The sequence below is a fragment of the Ahaetulla prasina genome, chromosome 2 (genome assembly GCF_028640845.1).
Source record: "Ahaetulla prasina isolate Xishuangbanna chromosome 2, ASM2864084v1, whole genome shotgun sequence".
In the NCBI taxonomy this organism is placed as follows: Eukaryota; Metazoa; Chordata; class Lepidosauria; order Squamata; family Colubridae; genus Ahaetulla; species Ahaetulla prasina.
In genome coordinates this window covers 129057420-129075833 of record NC_080540.1, presented here as the reverse complement: position 1 = coordinate 129075833, position 18414 = coordinate 129057420, and the positions used below count along the sequence as shown (strand labels likewise).

General features: G+C 38.2%; 1 protein-coding gene across 10 annotated transcripts in view; it reads right to left on the bottom strand.

Annotated features, from left to right (window-relative positions):
• Window positions 1-18414, bottom strand: part of EXOC7 (exocyst complex component 7) — a 54663-nt gene that overhangs the window by 15911 nt on the left and 20338 nt on the right. For 4 of the 10 annotated variants that reach the window (XM_058167312.1, XM_058167311.1, XM_058167310.1 and 1 more), the window contains exons 7-13: window positions 14751-14843; window positions 11597-11742; window positions 11352-11504; window positions 9390-9488; window positions 8764-8826; window positions 2304-2370; window positions 933-971 (exon numbers count right to left, since the gene is read on the bottom strand). In XM_058167312.1, the coding sequence (XP_058023295.1) occupies window positions 933-971; window positions 2304-2370; window positions 8764-8826; window positions 9390-9488; window positions 11352-11504; window positions 11597-11742; window positions 14751-14843 (660 nt within the window). Of the gene's footprint in view, window positions 1-932; window positions 972-2303; window positions 2371-8763; window positions 8827-9389; window positions 9489-11351; window positions 11505-11596; window positions 11743-13993; window positions 14063-14750; window positions 14844-18414 lie in introns of all 10 variants that reach the window. The other 6 variants (XM_058167318.1, XM_058167313.1, XM_058167316.1 and 3 more) reach the window with 6 other exon arrangements.

The window sequence follows — 18414 nt, the reverse complement described above, 5'->3', positions numbered from 1 at the left end:
TGTGCAGTTTCACACTGAATCATCCTCACTCCAAAATTTATTTTGCCACCAAAACTATTAAGGTTGAATTAAAATGCATTTTCATAAAAACTGCCTTTAATCTATTATCACTGCAGACAATACTGAATCTTCCAGGAGATTATGGGAATATCCAAGGTTTCTGAACAGGACAGGTTATCAATTATAACTGAATAGTAAAATATATGTCATATGCCAATACATGTAACAGAGACATAGCAGCCGATTTTGGTAAACAGAAACTAGCAGTGTGTACATTGTCACATGGTTGGGTACAGGAAAAATAATTAAATTTTTCTTTGTTTATCATTTTCCCAAAGCAAACTTCTCTTACCCAGCTGCCCTCCCATCTCTATCTTATGATATTTCAGATGTGGAATCAGAAATAAGAGATGCACCTTTAGTCGTATCAGGAACAAAAGTAAGTGGATGCCACTAGTTTGAACAGAAGAACTGTAACCCAGCAATAATCTTTCTGTTTCTTGTTCAAAAGCAGAGCTTCATTGAAGTTGCTTTTAAAAAAAATAAATGACAGAAAGAATGGCTCTTGGTAAATGTTATGATATGCAGTATGCGTATAATGTATTATTTGCTCAGACGAGTGGCTAAACTCTTCAGATGAAGGGCAAATCACCTGGTACCATCAATAAGAGCTTTGTGCGGCTTTACAGATGTCTAATATTTATGAAAACAGGCAGCGGCATACCAGCTCTATGTGCAGAAAAAATAACTATATTATAGTTATAACTAGCCCCACTGATTTGGACATTTTCAGACTATCAGATAGGCTTTTTTCTGAGAACGATTTTAAAAAATCGAACAGAAATCTGTAAGTAGGTACAAAGAGAGAAAGAGGGATCGAGACAGTAGTATTAGCTATGCATGCGGGTAGTACAAATATTGCTGCTGCTTACCTCTGGGATCTAAAGGTATATTGTATGTGTCCCCAAGAACTATAGAATTTAAGGCAGAATTGAGGTGAAAGGATTGGAAGGAAAAAGAGAAGGAAGGAAATAAAGAAAGGCAAAGTTCAAAAAGACAGGTTAGAAACAACCATACTTTCCAGAACAAAGCAGAAGACACCAACAGACAGTGCTACGGACTCGGCAGAGGGGAGAAGCCACTTCTTTTTAAGAGGATACATTCTTATCCGCACCTAGTTGGAAACAAGCCACACTGAATTCAGTGGTGCTCACCCTTCAATAAGTGGGAAAAGACTGCAGCCTGAACTGCCATGATCCCAGTCTCAGCCATGACATCCTGCCCCAAAGATGCAAAACTGAAGGGCAGAAGCAAGAGAAATTCTTTCCTAGCTTCACTGTTTGTTTTTTAATTTCAGTACATTCTGTTCTGTGAATTTGTTTCCAGTAATCCAAACAGAGGTTTTAGGATGTTTGGGATTGATAAATATGATCTCATTCACTTTCTATAGTTTTCACTCCCCCCCCCCCATTTCTACATCAGTTTGAAAAAACACAAAATCATGTTTTGTGTGCTGTTTTTAGCTTCACTGATAATCAGCAGCCACTCTATAGACCAATTAAGAAGTTGGCTCTACAACTGCCTTTGTCCATAATCATTTTAGCAAGTAAAGAAGGTATAAAGGTAGCAACACCGACAGAAATTCATGTTTTAAATATTGTTTGGTAGCTGTTAACATGCAAGATGCAGTTGCACAGTTAAACCTTCTTAGCATGGATCTGAGTGGACAAAATTGATGTTCATTTTAAAGACCTCAAGGAAAGTCACAATAAAGGAAACAAAAACATTATGATAATTAGGTAACACTCCTGAAATCATCAATAGCTGAAACGATACACATCCTGAAAGGTTAATATGAAAGCCATTGGATGTGGTTTTAGCTTTTAACAGAAACAAGGATTTCAAAACTTCTCACTGTCTTCTACCAAATATCCCCTCAGAATCAAATATGCTACTATGGCTGGGTTATGAAATCCAACTAACAACTTGCCACACATTGCGAATGATCTGGGAACTCTTTCACTAAAAGATGCTGGATTTTGGAGATAAAAGACCATTTTACAGTCATCCTTTTAGGTTTCAAGGATCTCAAAGTTAGCATCACATTTAGAGGCTGATAAGAAAAACCAGAACCCCTCTCTAAGCTTAATATAATTAAGCAGCCTTTACTGCACCAGACCAAAACTAGAATGCTTAGTATGCAAGAAGTGAATAAGCCACATCCTTGTAAGGAGGTTTGACTGCAAAGCATGCAAAGGAAATGCTGGTGCCAGGAATGCATTCATGGGTCTTGGCATAGGTACCTTGGGATGCCAGCATGGCACCTGCAGTCTCTTGAAAATCCAGCAATTGTTGCAGGAAGAGAATGGCCTGTAAACAGAAAGGAAAAGCACTTTAGAATGAAATCTCTGACCCATCTAGTCTGACTGGGAGCAGCTCATAAGGTTACAGAGAGAACTCTTTTCTAGTCTTGCCCAAAGATGATAGTGGCTGGAGACTTCTGGATGGAAACATGGAAGACTAGCACATCTCCACAAAAACAGTGGGGATGACACAGAGGCAAAGGTTGACAGTTGAGCAATATGTTCAATAGAGCAATGGAGAAGCTCCATTGCTTCTCTGGATAAGAAGGAGCCATGAGATCGCCCACATGAGCCCCCAAAGGGGCGGGGAGGGAGTGTCTTGTGAAGAAGCCCACAAGATCCAGAGGGACCCAGTGGACAATTTGTGACTAAATGCCAGGAGCTGTGAAAAAAAACTATGCTCACAGCTTTGCATGAGGCCTGTTTAAAGGACACTGGGTATGCCCAAACCATAGAGATCTTAGTGCAACAGGGTGACTACAGCCACCAGGGCGAGTATACCCTCAGTCTAGGAAAGACAGGTAAAAAGAATGAATCCAATTATAAAGATTCAAAGGGGATTAAATGCAAAAGGCCTACCGGAATTTTGGAACTAGAGTTAAATCTGGAGCATTGCCTCATCTGAAATATGTTATTGAATTAAATAAACAGACTATATACATACATACATACATACATACATACATGTAGGTCTTGGCATTTTCGGATCTTTTCCCGCGTAAGGTTGAGAGTATCTTGGTGACGTTTCGATGAAGTCTCACTCATCATCTTCAGGCTGGTGTCTTCGGCTTTGTGCTTCTCGAGCAAAGAGTGGTCGGAGCTGCCGTCTCTCTATAAATACTGGTGGGGAGGTGGGGAGTGTTGCTGTGAGCGGGTTGGTTGGCTGTGTGGTTGCATCTTGATTGGTAGATGAAGTGGGTGTTTGCAGATTGGTCGAGGTGGGGAGTGTTGCTGTGAGTGGGTTGGTTGGCTCTGTGGTTGCATCCTGATTGGTAGATGGAGTGGGTGTTTGACCCCGGACCCAGGACAACATACAATGCCATCACCAATCATCCTCACCAGATTCAAACCCAAACCCATCCCACAGACGAAACACAACCACCATCCAGAAACCAGACCATAATGACACCACTGGCTGCTGCGCCCCCTCCGATCCCCACACAAAGCAGGCTGACACACACCAGGAACACATGACAGGACCTCGGAGTTGGACTTGGAGCCAAACCAGGGCCCGGGATGCTGCATCACAGCTATCTGCTCAAGACATCACATCACAGAACTTCAGAGGTCACAACACCAAAGCTCAGGAACAAAAGACCAGGACCACACCCACACAGGATGCCACGAAACAGCCTACCAATCTGCAAACACCCACTCCATCTACCAATCAGGATGCAACCACACAGCCAACCAACCCGCTCACAGCAACACTCCCCACCTCCCCACCAGTATTTATAGAGAGACGGCAGCTCTGACCACTCTTTGCTCGAGAAGCACGAAGCCGAAGACACCAGCCTGAAGATGATGAGTGAGACTTCGTTGAAACGTCACCAAGATACTCTCAACCTTACACGGGAAAAGACCTGAAAATGCCAAGACCTATGTACCTATACCCGTGAAAACCTACGAATATCTATCCATCCATCCATCCATCCATCCATCCATCCATCCATCCATCCACCCACCCACCTACCTACCTACCTACCTACCTACCTACCTACCTACCTTTCTTTCTACAGGTATCCTTGATTTACAACCATTTGTAATTGTTCAAAGTTACAACGGCACTGAAAAAAGTGACTTATGACCAGTTTCCACACTGGCCATTGCAGCAACCCCATGATCATGTGCACAAAATTCAGGCACACGGCCACTCACATGTATTTATGAAAGTTGTACTGTATTGGAGTTATGTGATCACCATTTGTCACCTTTCCAACTGACTGCCAACAAGCAAAGCCAGTGAGAGAAGCCAGATTCACTTAACAAGATGACTCGCTTAACATCTGCAGTGATTCCCTCAACTTGGCCAAAAATAAAGGTCATTAAATGGGACCCAACTCACTTCACAACTGTCTTGCTTAGCAGCAGAAATTTTGGGCACAATTGTGACCGTAAGTTGAAGACTACCTGAAAATGTTTGCATTTTTTAAGGAAGTTGATTGGTCCACAATGTTCAAGAAATAAGTAGATAAAAAAGAGAAAGAAGTTCTGAAAAGACCAGGTGATTGCAGAAGTGCTGAAAGGGACCTATAGGTACTCCTTTGTGTTATGACCAATCATTTAGCAAATGTCTGAAGTTAGGACAGATCTTCAGAGAGCTACTTACAAACCAGTCCCGTCCCCCATGATTATATGATTGCATTTTGGGCACTTGGCAATTTGCTTGCATTTAGAGCTGTTTGCAGAGTCCTACAGTCACATGACCACACTTTGCAATGTTGGGTTTTTTTTGCCAGAAACTGGCATTTACTTCCTGGAAGTACTGTTATTACTTATTACTTACCTGGAAGTACTGTTATTACTATAATAACTGTATTATAAATACAGTTATTAAGTCAACTGTAATGTTGACTTAATAACTGCTGCAAAAAAGGTCCTTAAGTAGTGTGGTAACCTGTTTAATCACCATAAGCCCAAACTCAGGGGTTTTTGAATTATGGTTGTGAGACAAGGATTATTATTATGGACACAGAAAAAAGAAGCCTCTCTTTAATTTTTTACTCCCCTTTGATGGATTACAAATTTGAAATAAAGAATAATGTTTATTATTAAATGGAGTGAAAGTTACAGGATGGAGGAGAGAAACGCTGGACCACTACAAAAGAATGTATTGTATTTGTTTATGATAAATACATTCACAGAAACGTATACTTGTCAGCCAACAAGATTATTATAGGTGTATAAAATGGATATATAATTGAAATACCCACAAGAAAAGAAATACCCACAAAAAAAGTATACTTTTTCAGAATACTAAACCTTATCTGGGCTTTCTCTAATGAACTAATATGATAATTTTTAAATTCGATGATTGAAAAAGTATTGAGGGGAGGAAGTGATTATGGTTATGTTTAAGGGGGATAGGATAATCATTTTGATTATAACTTAGTAATGAAAATTGGCAGTCACTTCATCTTTTTTTAAAATTTCTTTCCCTCTTAACCACATTGCTTCCTACATTTCTCAATAAAATTCTCAATAAAAATTATTTTTTTAAAAAAGAAAAGAAGGAGTCAGGGATGAAGTTCAAAACCTTTGCTTGTATCACCTGCACTCATAATTGAGAGGTTGCTCTAGATCAGGGGTGTCAAACTCACGATGCCACGTTGTTGCCACGTGATGTATTGTGACTTTCCCCCCCTTCGCTAAAACAGGGGTGGGTGTGCTCTAGGTGGATTTTCTGATTTTTATTTACCGGGGGGGGGTGTTTCCTCCATTTTGTTTTTTAAAAATCAGTTCTATATCCATTAAGAAGGGTAGATGTATTCTGGAAAATCTATGTTAAGAAGCCCTTGGTATTAAAATAATATAAAATACAGGCCTCTAATAAACACAATCCTAAATGCCATCTAATTCAGAGCTTAACATAAAACAGATCTCTTTCTATGGAAAGAATCTGAGGCTGCAAATATTTACATTTTTGTTCAGTTGCTCAAGCAATAAATCAATTGTTCATGTGAAAGGGTAAACCACCTATGTGTGAAATATGCAGCACGTATCTGCCCCTTCCTTCCTTCCTTCCTTCCTTCCTTCCTTCCTTCCTTCCTTCCTTCCTTCCTTCCTTCCTTCCTTCCTTCCTTCCTTCCTTTTTCTTTCTTCCTTCCTTTCTTTCCAGTGGGTGCAAAGCATAAAAGAGAGATCATTGATCAAGAGCACATGTAAACTGAAGCTGAGAATCCCCCTCAGCCATCTTTGTGGATTTCCCCATTTAAAAGATTTAAAAAAAAATAAAAACAGTGGTAGAAGTTTTGTTTTCCATGTTTAAAAGACTGTACTGAGGAAAGACAATTTTGCAAAGTAAATCCTTGTGAGAAAGATTTTGCTCCAGGCATATTATCTTGATCAGCATCCCTCCCTGTGCTTATATGGTTATAAATAAATGCCCAAAGACCAGCTGCATCCTACATATTTAATGCATTTTGTAGTTTAGCTCACAGCTGAAATGTGTATACAGCTGCTCAGGGATCATCTACAACTGAGCCTCAACAGGAATTCTACTTCAATGCTGCTTGATTATCATGTTCCCCACACTGTTGTCTTTTCTTTTATTGTCAGGACTTTGCTGCTTCCTCTTTTAAAACCACAGAGCTACACTTCACCCACCTCTTGCCTTCCTATTAGCCCTTCCTGCTGCTTTCCTTAGCAAGCTGAACTCTCCTTTTCCTACCCCAGGAGAGCAGATCACAAAGCAACTTGATATCCTGTCAGAGCCTATGAATTTTTAAACCAACTTCATTTCTGATAAAAGGTCTTGGCAATGCTAGAAAAGACTGCCTGCCTGCAAACCCTAGGAAGATATTGTGTCTAGTCTTTGCCAAATTGGAATCCAAAGGATTTTTTTTCAAATTGGTAGAACATCCTTGACTAATGTCAGAAATAACCAAATATAAGCAGTTTAGTGTTTATGTGCTATGCTAGTATTCTCTAGTGCAGAAGTGTATGGGGGGATGTTATTGTCCTCCCCAATCGGAAGAGAGACCATGAAAAAAGAAGAAAAGAACAAAAAAGGCAGATCAGCCAGTTTCCAGCTGAATGAGCTGAAGCAAAGGGACTGAATATCTCAGCTGTGCATTTCATGGAATCCAGGATTAGACTGGACTTTTCCTAGATTTAACCTTAGAAGCCAAAATAAAACACTTTTTTATAGTAGTTAAATTTCTCTCATGATTGGAATATTTGTGTATTTCATGTCCTGGGCTCAGGAAAAGAATAGCATCCCAGGCCCAATTGACTCTTTCTTGTTATTTTACTATTATGACAAACAAAAATATTGTCAACAATATTCTTGTAATTTTTATGGTCTTAACATAGTCAAGCAAGGCAACAACAAAATTACCTTGTTTCCAAACACATCTATGTCCTTTTCAAAAAAAAAAAAGTGTTCTTCTTTGACAGAGTGATTGTGGTACTTAAAATAGGAAATGTTAAGAATGTCTGTACCAGCTCAGCTGTCCATTTCCAGCAACCCATCTTGATTCCCAATCATAGCAGGTTAACAGGTAGTCCTTGACTTATAACCACAATTGAGCCCAAAACTTATGTTGCTAAATGAGAAATTTGTTAAATCCCCATTTTACAACTTTTCTTGTCCACATTTGTTAAGTGAATCACTGCAGTTATTAAATTAGTAACATGATTGTTAAGTGAATCTGGTTTCCCCATTGACTTTGCTTGTTGGAAGATTGCAAAAGGTCATCACAAGACTCCATGACACGGCAATGGTCATAAATGTGAATCAGTTGCCAAGCATCCAAATATAAATCAGTTGATCATAGGGATGCTGCAATGGTCATAAGTGTGAAAAATGGACATAAGTCACTTTTTTCAGTGCTATTGAACGGTCACTAAATGAACTGTTGTAAGTCAAGGCCTACCAGTACATATTTCCTGACATCTTACTGAGGAATATATAACCTATGTGGATACACTAGCCTTTCTCAGTCTATGTCTTCTAGATGTAGTCCTTTCAATCTAGAAAACGGACTGAGAAAGGCTGGAGCACCCTGATAAATTAAATATTTCCCAAAATCGCAATACAATGAGGAGATTTTTAGATTAAGGAGTCTCAGATTGGCTAATATAGGCTTAAGATTCATGGTTGTGACCTGGAAGGACATTTTTTGTGAAGAAATTCTAAATGTACTTCAGTAGATAGATCTGTGTATGTATTTTTGAATTTGTTCTCATGCTACAACTGGATGCTACAAATGGTAAGTGTGTAAAAGAAAAGCATTAAAAACTTAATAAAGCTACAGCAGGTACCTAATGTGTGGCAAGAATTCATGTATTCTGGGTTTGGAGTTTAAACTCATATAACCTGTATATAGGACCACATGGAGTGGAAACAAGGAAAGAAACAAGATAATGGATAAGATGGCTCCCATTGAAGTCACATACAACACAGGAACCAGAAAGAAGAGAGAAGTATGCAAAACTTTTATCCTTGCCCAGCAAAAATCCCACCAAGTTCTATAAATTACATAAAATGAAAGAAGAAAAATACTTAAGCCGAATTTGTAGGTACTGTATGATACTAATCTCATTAGACTAATCCCAGGCTCTGATGGTAAAAGTTTAATCTTACAACATTAAGTTTCTCCCTCTTCTGAAAAGCAAAAGAGAGCGGGACAGTTACAGGCTTGATGTTACCAAGGCATTCTGAATTGTTTTCACATACATTGCTGGTGAGTTCATGAACTGTCCCATCTTTTGGCATATTATATTCCTTATCTGGATTGTTCTGGAAAGAAAAAAATTGATGAAATAGTTAAGAATGATTTAAAATGATTGTCTTTTTTTTTTACGAAGTGTCACGAGATGCGTGGCAAATAAATTTGATAAATTATATGAATAATAAATTACATAAATTCATATATAATATAAAATCATATAAATTATATGAATGAGTTGAACCACTTCACTTTTTCCATGGCCCTAAAGTCCAAGGGCACCACCTACTGGTAACAGAAAAAAAATATGCTTGGATAGATGCATATTTTAAGCTACATCCATTGGTATGTTTGATTTACCCATAATTCATCATCTCTTTTTCAGCCAGATGAACTTTGGACATTTTAAAAGGGTAAGAACTTCGTTATATGGTTGGAAATCCCTGTGATTGAGAGGTATTATCCAATGCATTTTGTCAGAAATGTGCCTTAAATTCAAGAACAGACAGATTTTCTTTCTCTTTTGGAATTTGTGATTATTACTACAAAATTAACAACTGAAATATTTCTACAAGTTTCTTGGATTGCTTTTGGTGGCAAAGAGATAATTCACCACCAGAGGGATGATAATTACCTTGATATTGTCTGCAAAATGTTCCAGAGCCTTGGCTCCTGTGGTCTCCATTGAGGTTATGAGGCTTGGTAACTTGTTCTTAGTGCTGGCTGCAGTACCCTGAAGTATGAGTCACAGCATGAAACAATTCATAATGGGAATAGTAACTAATAACTGACAATGAAGCAAATCACTCACAGTTCTCTTGGGGTATAAAGATCTCATATAAAGTGTATATCACAGTCAGGAAAGCTTAAAACTTTCTTGATTAAATGCTTTGCTAGGTACAGTATGTGCTCCTGACAGATTGAATTTTATCTTTTAATATTACTCCATTTCCTGCCTGAACGGAGCATATGCATTAGAGTATTTCCCATTATGGTACAAGGCAGCTTAACTTTATTACCCTTAATTTGAAAAGCTACGACTCCCAAAAATTTTTCCATGGTTCTAGGAGCAAATCTACTTAAAACAACTAGCCTTTTAATAGTATTGGGCCTGGTTACCTGAGGGACTGCCTGTATCCCATAACATCTATCAGGCCAATTCAATCCTGCAGGGTTGGCACAATCCAGATTCCTACAATTAAACAATGTCCATTTCTCAGGACATTGGAAGTGCACCTTCTCTGAGGTAGCACCTGCCCTCTGGAACAGGGTTTCCCTCGAGAACTGGATTGCCTCCACTCTGCTGTTGTTTAGAAAAGCGGTGAAGACCTAGCTCTTTGTCTAGGTCTCTCACTTCATCCCAGTGCGAGGGCTAGATAATCCAGATAAGGAATTGCTAAATTTTTCCTTTATGATTTATTGTAATTTCTTTATTACCGTCATTGACATTCAAGCTACGAACAAGCTCAAATAATAATAATTACAACAATAGCAATGTCTAACCTGAGTCCTGTAAGAATTGACACTGTATCTGTCTGAAAGGAACCCTATATATAAAAACTCTCTGGAAGTTTCAGATACTGTGTAATTCACCTGTACATTTCTGGGCAGAAGGAAGCATATCATCACTATTCCTTCTGCCAATTTCCCTGCCCCTGCAATGCATTTTCTATCCTTATGAAACCTCATCTTGATCAAGATCCACTATATAGATAGAAATTATTTCCCTTTTTGTTTCTCTTAATGATGTATATGGGTATGCATTTCACACTAGTGGGTCTACTGTGTTTAAGTTTTCAGAGGTGCCCTATTTCCAGTTTCCCTTTTTCACTTGGTCAGGCTGAATGAAATTAAGAACAAGATCAGAGTACAACCACCTTTGCTATGAACCACTGCTTGGAGACTTGGAGACCCTTTTCTTAGTGACCAATTCAGTTGGTCACATGGGATCCGTTTTATACTGTATGTGGAATGCTCATTAATTTTATTATTATTGATATTGAATGAAACCTAATGATACTGTATATCTCTATCCTGAGCCAAGCACGAGATGCAGTGGAGGTCCTGACCTGGTGCTTGAGAAGACTGTGAGGGACAGTATGAGGCAGAGTAATCTTAGCAAGAGGGAGATGCTATTTCTTTAGAAGCTGTGATTCCAGAACTCTGGATAAAATGAGAACAGGCTGGATGAAATCAAGGAATAGGCCTGCAATTTGGGGCTCCTCCTAGACTTATGATTCCTAATATAAAACAGGAACAGCAGGCAGAAGTAGCGGTCACCGACCCGTTTTTGCTTAGCTTGACTCCTACTTTCTGTGAACTGTTTCCTTTGAGCTTCGTACTAGTTCTGCATACATGTACAAATGTACAGAGCATACATTTATTTATTATTTATTTGACTTCTATAGCCTTCCATCTCAACATCTGCATTTGGTATCTATTACTCTTTCATTTGACCTTGGACCTGTGAGTTGTCAATCGAATTCCTATAGTTCACAACTATTTGCAACCATTACTACTCTGCCATGAAAAACTAGACATTGAATTCTGAGTATACATGATCTAGTGGGTTCTAGTTTCATTACTAACCAATTACCTGCAAAACCTGATCAAATTCTGGCTTTGTCTGCTTTAAGTGCCTTAGGATGGGGAAGATAGTCAACACAGCTGAGTAATCATGGCGCATAATGGCCTTCCGGGCTGCAGACACAATGTTGTCTCCCTCAATCATCAAGTTGTCTAAAGACTCCTGTAAAAAAGCAAATATTGGTTGAGTTAGAGAAGTGAATATGGGATTTTGAACTATAACCGAAGGAAGGGTATGCTGTGTTTTGAAGAGACCTGAATAAGGGAATCAAATGTCTTCTTCTGGTGATGCTCCGGGATGATTTCTGTTAGTAGCTGGTACTCGCTTTGGGCCAGTTTTATGAAGGCACTCACACAATGGATGTACGCATCAATCTCCATGTCCAACATGTCATCTCTCCCTATGGGGGTTATAAAAGAATGTAAGATGCTAGTTTCTTTTAGCTGATATATAAACATATGAATAAATACAAAACAATCAAATATAGCAGAATATGAAAACTAAAGTACCAATTGTGTAAATGATGCAACTTTAGATCATTTATCTAATCACAAGGTAAAGCTGCCAAATAAACACATCCACCTGGGATACATATAATGGATATTGGATATACCATCTTTTTATCAACAAGGTAAACTTTTAAGGCATATGTACAGATGTAGAAGAAAGACCAAATATGAATTGTTCAACATCTTTCTCTTATATGTATATTCTTTAATTACTGTAAAATACTGATAATGGTGTCTTTACAATAGATTTTTGCTAAAGCCTGCAGAGCTCCTTTATATTTCTGACTGGGGATTTTGGAATTAATTTACAACAATTAAGAATCAATTACCATTCATTTAATATTTATCGTTTGTAAAGTTTCTACATATCAAAGCAGTGCTAAGTTATCAAATTTCTAATTTCTTAAATAAGCAATGCAATACTTTCAACAGACTAGGTTCAGATGTGGTTTTACTGTCTAAAATAACATACCCCATTCTTAAAATGAAGTCTTTAGTTCAAGAATAAAAGCATACTAATAGCTAGCAAGAGAATTATTCTTTTAAAAATATTCATGCTACAGGAATTTGGTATGTCTCCAAAGTGCTCCTAAGATCTTCAATCAAAGAAAGAAATGGTTTCAAAGGAAATAACTAATACACTTAAAAGAGCGTCTATAACCTTTCATAGCTTATTATTAATAACTAATGAAATCATAGAAGAATTTGGAAATATATTTCCCCTAGAATTCATTCATTAAATAAGTTGGCATATCATGCTCTAACAGTTCCACCATCTGATTTTTCTGCTTCACTTCTTTATGGCTGATGTTTTTTCATCCAGCATCCAACAACAGCCAATCCACCCAATCTGCAGAAATTCAATGATCCATCTTTTTACCCAGTTGTAGGACATCAAACTGCTTAGGCAGCATTTGATGAATGTTCCACACTGGCAAAACTATGTGGGTTCTGAAAACCATTTTGTCATATACTCTTCTCTTCATTCCAACTCTATGCAAAATGACTTTACTTTCCTCCTTATCCAACCTCCCCACTCCAAGAAGTTTTCAGACACAATATTTTCCCTTCTTCTATTTCAAATGGCCTAGTCCAGAAAAAGCAATATGTTTTTGGAATGAGGATCACATTTCTACATTATATTTTGAACTGAAGGGCAATTGGTTTTATCGAATTAAGAATGGGGCTTTCAGAACTATCTTTCAATATAATGACGTTGCAATGTCTGGATTCTGGGACAGAGACAAGGATAAATTTTCATTTAATGCCAAAATAAGTTTTTTTGAGAATCTTGCTTGAGAATGGTACCTATTGGTCCTGTGAATGCATCACTTACTTTCTGCCAGTCACTAAGATGCATAGCACTGGCTATGCAGGTATAGATTTACAACATGCTACCTGCTGCACTGAATGATTGCAGTGATCTGCTTCATGATGTATAGGGAAAGAAGAGACATCTATTTTGCCATTACACATACCCATGCCATAAACAGAGTATATTCTATTAACTGAGGGGGGTGGACGTAAGAAATGCTCCCTATTAAATTAAGGGCTTTGTAAGATGAAAGAGCTAGCAGAATGAAAGTATTTTGTTTCACTTTTTATATGTTCCTTCTGACTCTGTGCAATGAAACACAATCTGCTCAATTTCATATGCCAAGAGAAACTGCACATCTATCCATTACTCAAATATATGGAACAAGCCTATGGTAAGTGTATAGAAATGCATTCCAGCAGAATAAAGAGAGGGAAAGATTAATTACCAAGATTTGAAAATAGCCAGGAAGGGATCCTAGCCAGGAAGGGAGCCAAGCAAAGAATCCCGTAATAATGGTCGGACGCAGCAACTTTAAACTGGATGGGGATGAGAACAAGAGTGGCAAAGGAGACAAGTTCCTACAGTCAATGGATCTGCTTCTGTGCCTTCCACTATGGCCCTAATTAAATCTTACTTTGCATCTTACATCAATTAAGAATCAGCACAGTAATCAACACAAGTCCTCTACATTGTGCTGATTTCAGCCATTCTAATTCTGGAAAACATTTTCTTGGAAGCATTCTAAGAGAATATTGCAAGGAATGCTTAAAAAAAAAAGGAAAGAAGTCAAATTAGTCAGCCTTAATGTTTCATATGGTACTTACCAGCAACTGACCCGTGCTTGTCAACCAAGGAATCGGAAAGATGCTTAGCTCGCAAATCATGCTCATGACCTAGTGAGATGTTCAGCGGGCATTAAAGGAAGGAGCGGTTTATCCAGGGCCATCACAGCACCAGGGTTTGTCCTTTGAGTTTTATTGGTTCATCAGACATTTAGAAAAAAAATAAATCCTGACAACACAACCTACTACCCTATGCTGGAACACTACAGCAGTAGTAGCAGTTTCAAGCGGGATAAAGTCATGACGCAATGCAGCCTCGGAACAAAAAAAGCAAGTGCAACCACGATTTTCAACGGTTGTTGGCTTTATTTCAACATGGACTCCCTAGGAGGAGGAAGGGATAGTGCGAAGTTGCACCTCAGTTGAACAATCTTGATCTAATCAAGGTTGAAAGGGCTACTACCTTTGTAGATGAAGTATACAAGGACAGAATGTGAAGGAAAAGGTCTCCAAGCTACCACAGAACTTCTGTTAGCCAGTCAAACTGCATCATGGAATCAGGATCCCTAAATTTAGATGACTCGACAAGCATTCAAGCTGTATAAACAATTACCCACTACTCTTTTAATATTCATCACTTTTGTTCTTGCTTTTGGATTCTTAAACAAACTCTGTTATTTCTAGTGTGACCAGAAGACATCCCATCAGTGGAGGCTAAAAGCTAACAGAAGCCTTGCATATAGAAATCCAAAACCCAAGTTAGAACCAAAGAGTGAGAAAAAGAGAAAGAAGTGATTACCTTCTATAGGAATGAGGTTAGAGGCCCCCTTTTTCCCATCTAGACACTGCTGAGAATATTGTTTCAGAAGGTTCTGAGCCTTACGGATCGTGCCTGTCACCAGAACCATAAGAAAGGAGAGACAAAGAGACCTTGGAAGTGAATGAGAAACAAAAACACCAAGCAATCCTCCACCAGCACTTGGGCCTCCAAATCAAGGGTCAGAGCACTAGCCAACCGTGAGAATGCTCCACAGTGCATATATATAGGTATATGTGTACCAGAACTTTCTTGCCATGTGCCCTTGTAATATAATTGCTGATTTCCTTTGAGAGATTGTTAAGGAGTTTCTCAATATGAATTTGGTTTGAAATGCTGTCCAAGCCACTGAAATCTTCTAGTTCAACCATATATTGCATAGTTTGGGAAGGATAAAAGGATGGAACAATGATTCCAGCAGTCATATTTGAATCCTGATTTGCCACAGAATAGTTGTATGATATTTTCATGATAACGGGATTAACATTAAGGGCATCTAAAATAGAGTTGTAAATATTGTTTTAATCTGCTTCAGGTTTGTGTGTGTGTGTTTGTGCGCGCGCATGCGCTTCCATCGGTCAAACTCAGCTTCTGGAGAGTACTTGGACATGTACATATAGCTCTGGGGTTTCTTTTAGCAGGAACACAGAAGATCTTTGACACTGTCTTCTGCTAGGATATTATTTTCAATTTCCAGTTTACAGCCTTAGGATGTTCTGGTAGTCATCCGAACCCTGCTTCATTAGCTTTCTTACGATCAGTCAAGGCTAGCTGGATGTCACCATATGTACAAATGTCTCAAGGATTTTAGTAATATGCATACAGAAGTATTACAAATAATACACAAATAAATAAATCCTGTTGTCTGGATCAAGGCCCTCTAGGGGCAGCATTTGGCCTTGGAAAAACGTTATCTGTATAGTGGATGCTCAGCAGGCTACTGTGGACAGCAGTGTCAGAGTCAAGTCTTCTAACTACAGAAACGAAGCAGGTAGTTACCATGAACTGAGCCTTCATGCTTGCTCTGCTTTCACTGGGGCATGCCTTCTCCATCTATCAGTTGGTCTCTTTATCTTGGTCAGATGCAACCCTTTAGGGAAGCTTCTGGAGGAGACTGAGAAGGCAAATTTACCCCGGGTTAAAACTTTGGCTTGTTGCTGATTTTGTAGATGCTGCTTGTCAACTATATTGCATGTTTTACAGTAGTCGTTTTATTTGTTCTGTTTTTCCCCATTTATTTTGTAGATATAATTATTTTGATTAACTTATTCGTCACTGTGAATCCCAGAGGAAAATAAAGTAAAAAGAGGTACTTTGCAGGCATCTGGTGGCATCTGGCCGCTGTTAGTTAACTGATGTTTGAGAGCACAAGCATGGAAAACAGACTCCTCATTCCAAAGAGTTGCTCTGTATGAATTATGAGAGAAGAATCTGTAATGTGTGCAATGTTTACAGATAATTGACAGGGAAGTACAGAGGCCAGTCACCATCTCTAGCTGATGTTGAATCAATTTAGAAGAAATTACCTATTTTTTAGGCTTTATATACCGTAAGACTCAGAATATTCACTTTCTAAGCCAGGGGTGTCAAACTTGTGGCCCGGGGGCCGGATGCATCATGTATTGGCCATGCCCACCCCCGGTTTAGCAAAGGGGGGGGAGTCGCAATACATCACGTGACGACGTAACGACACAAGTTTGACACCCCTGTTCTAAGCAAATAGTCATTAACAGAGCTGAAATTTCATAGCATTTTACTGGATTCCTCAATGAAAGTTGACTTTCAAGGTCACACACACAAAAAAAATCCATTCCCTTCTCCCAGAAACAGTTAACCAAAGAAATAAAACTGGTGTTATTCCTGAGCATTCTCACCATGGATAGAGCATGATTCTCAGCATGGATAGAGCATGATAAAGAGAAAGTAAAAAGACAGCTTCATCTGTACAAAACAGGGCAAGCACCAAGAAAAGCCAAACACTCGTCAAAAACCAGGAGGTAATTTAACAGGCCACTTCACATCTCACCCTCTTTCTAGCAATAAAAACTAAAAAAACGGACAAGAGGTTTAGCTGTTTTCCTCCCCAACCCAGGACTTCGATCTTCATTTATTCAAAAGTACAATTACACCAAAATAAATATTTTTTTTAATAAGAGAGCATTAAACTGGCCGAAGCAGGATGTTGCAACTTAGAAACACTGAAAAAAGCACAAAAGAGAAAGTATTAACATGTCACTCTATAAATAAATCTTGTTTAACATGAGAAGTATTAGTAAAAATGCAACAAAATAAATAATGGAAGCAGAGCACAGGCTGGAATACACAAATGCCATATATTTCTCTGGGCTGTAGTCATTATTTCATAGAAAACTACTATAGGTACAACCTCCCAAAATTGAACAAACTGGAACTATTTTTTTAAAAAAAATATTTTATAAATATTTAATGGGAGCAGAGAATATTTTTAAACACATAATAAAAAACATCCACCAGCCAAAACACAGCAAAACAAGACAATCCCAACATTTTGACAGTAGAGAGACACTACAGTATACATATGATATAGGAGTGGCATAAGGAATCTCCTCACTGCTGTACTACATCTGATTCAAGTGGAATATGCTACATAGAAAGTTAAAATATTTGGGATCAAAGTAAATAAAAAAATACACACTGTGACCATAAATGGAGTGTATACATGAAATGTACATCATGGAAAGCAAACGTAACTTCAAAAGTGTGCTATCTTAATTTGATTCATACATTTCATCTATTCAGGATAATGTGCAAAAGGTGAATGATTTATACGGTATAAAGACAAATTAAAGTATAATATAAAGTGCCAAGATAACAAAATAAACAAAATAAGGAGGAAGTATCTTGAACAATAGGGTATGAATATGATGTTAGTTTAACGTCCTTGAAGCTGATTTACAATAGGAAGAAAATTATGTGACATCTATGTTGAACTTGTGCCTCATTAAATGTTATTTTCTGACAAGAAACCTAAAGAATTATTTTTAAAGTATCTTTAACCTAGGATTGCAATTTGTAGGTATTCTATTTAGACTATTTCAAACAATGCTCCAAACATTGGGCTTTCTTTACAAAGGACTTACTAAAACTGTCCAAGTCAAAAAGATTCAGATTTGCAATAAATTGTGAGATCACTTATATTAACAAAAGCATGTCTAGTGTTCTTCTAGGTGACTGATGGCACATTAAGATGCACCTGTCTTTATTTCCCCCATAACTGAAAAACTTGATTTTTTGTTGGTAACCTCAATACAAGTTTAGCTATTATGTATGCAGCCAGCATCAGCATGAGCTAATCCCAATGCAAGTCTGCAATGTTAGCCCTCCATGCTCTCCGCAGATAAGGACCCTTCATGTCTTAGCATCCTCCTCCAATTTGCATAAGAACAATTAACCATGTTTATCTCCAGACACACTAAGTGCTGCTGGGTATTAATTCTGTGCTACTGAAGAGCAGAGTACTTAGCATCCTAATTATGCCTTGATGGATTCTATTGGAAGTCAAATGCCTTTGTTCTAGATTTATTTCTCTTGATTAGGCACTTTTGAACCAAGTGGGACAGCCTGGCGGTTACTAATGAAGGCATCACATTCAAGGTAGAAGCAGTGA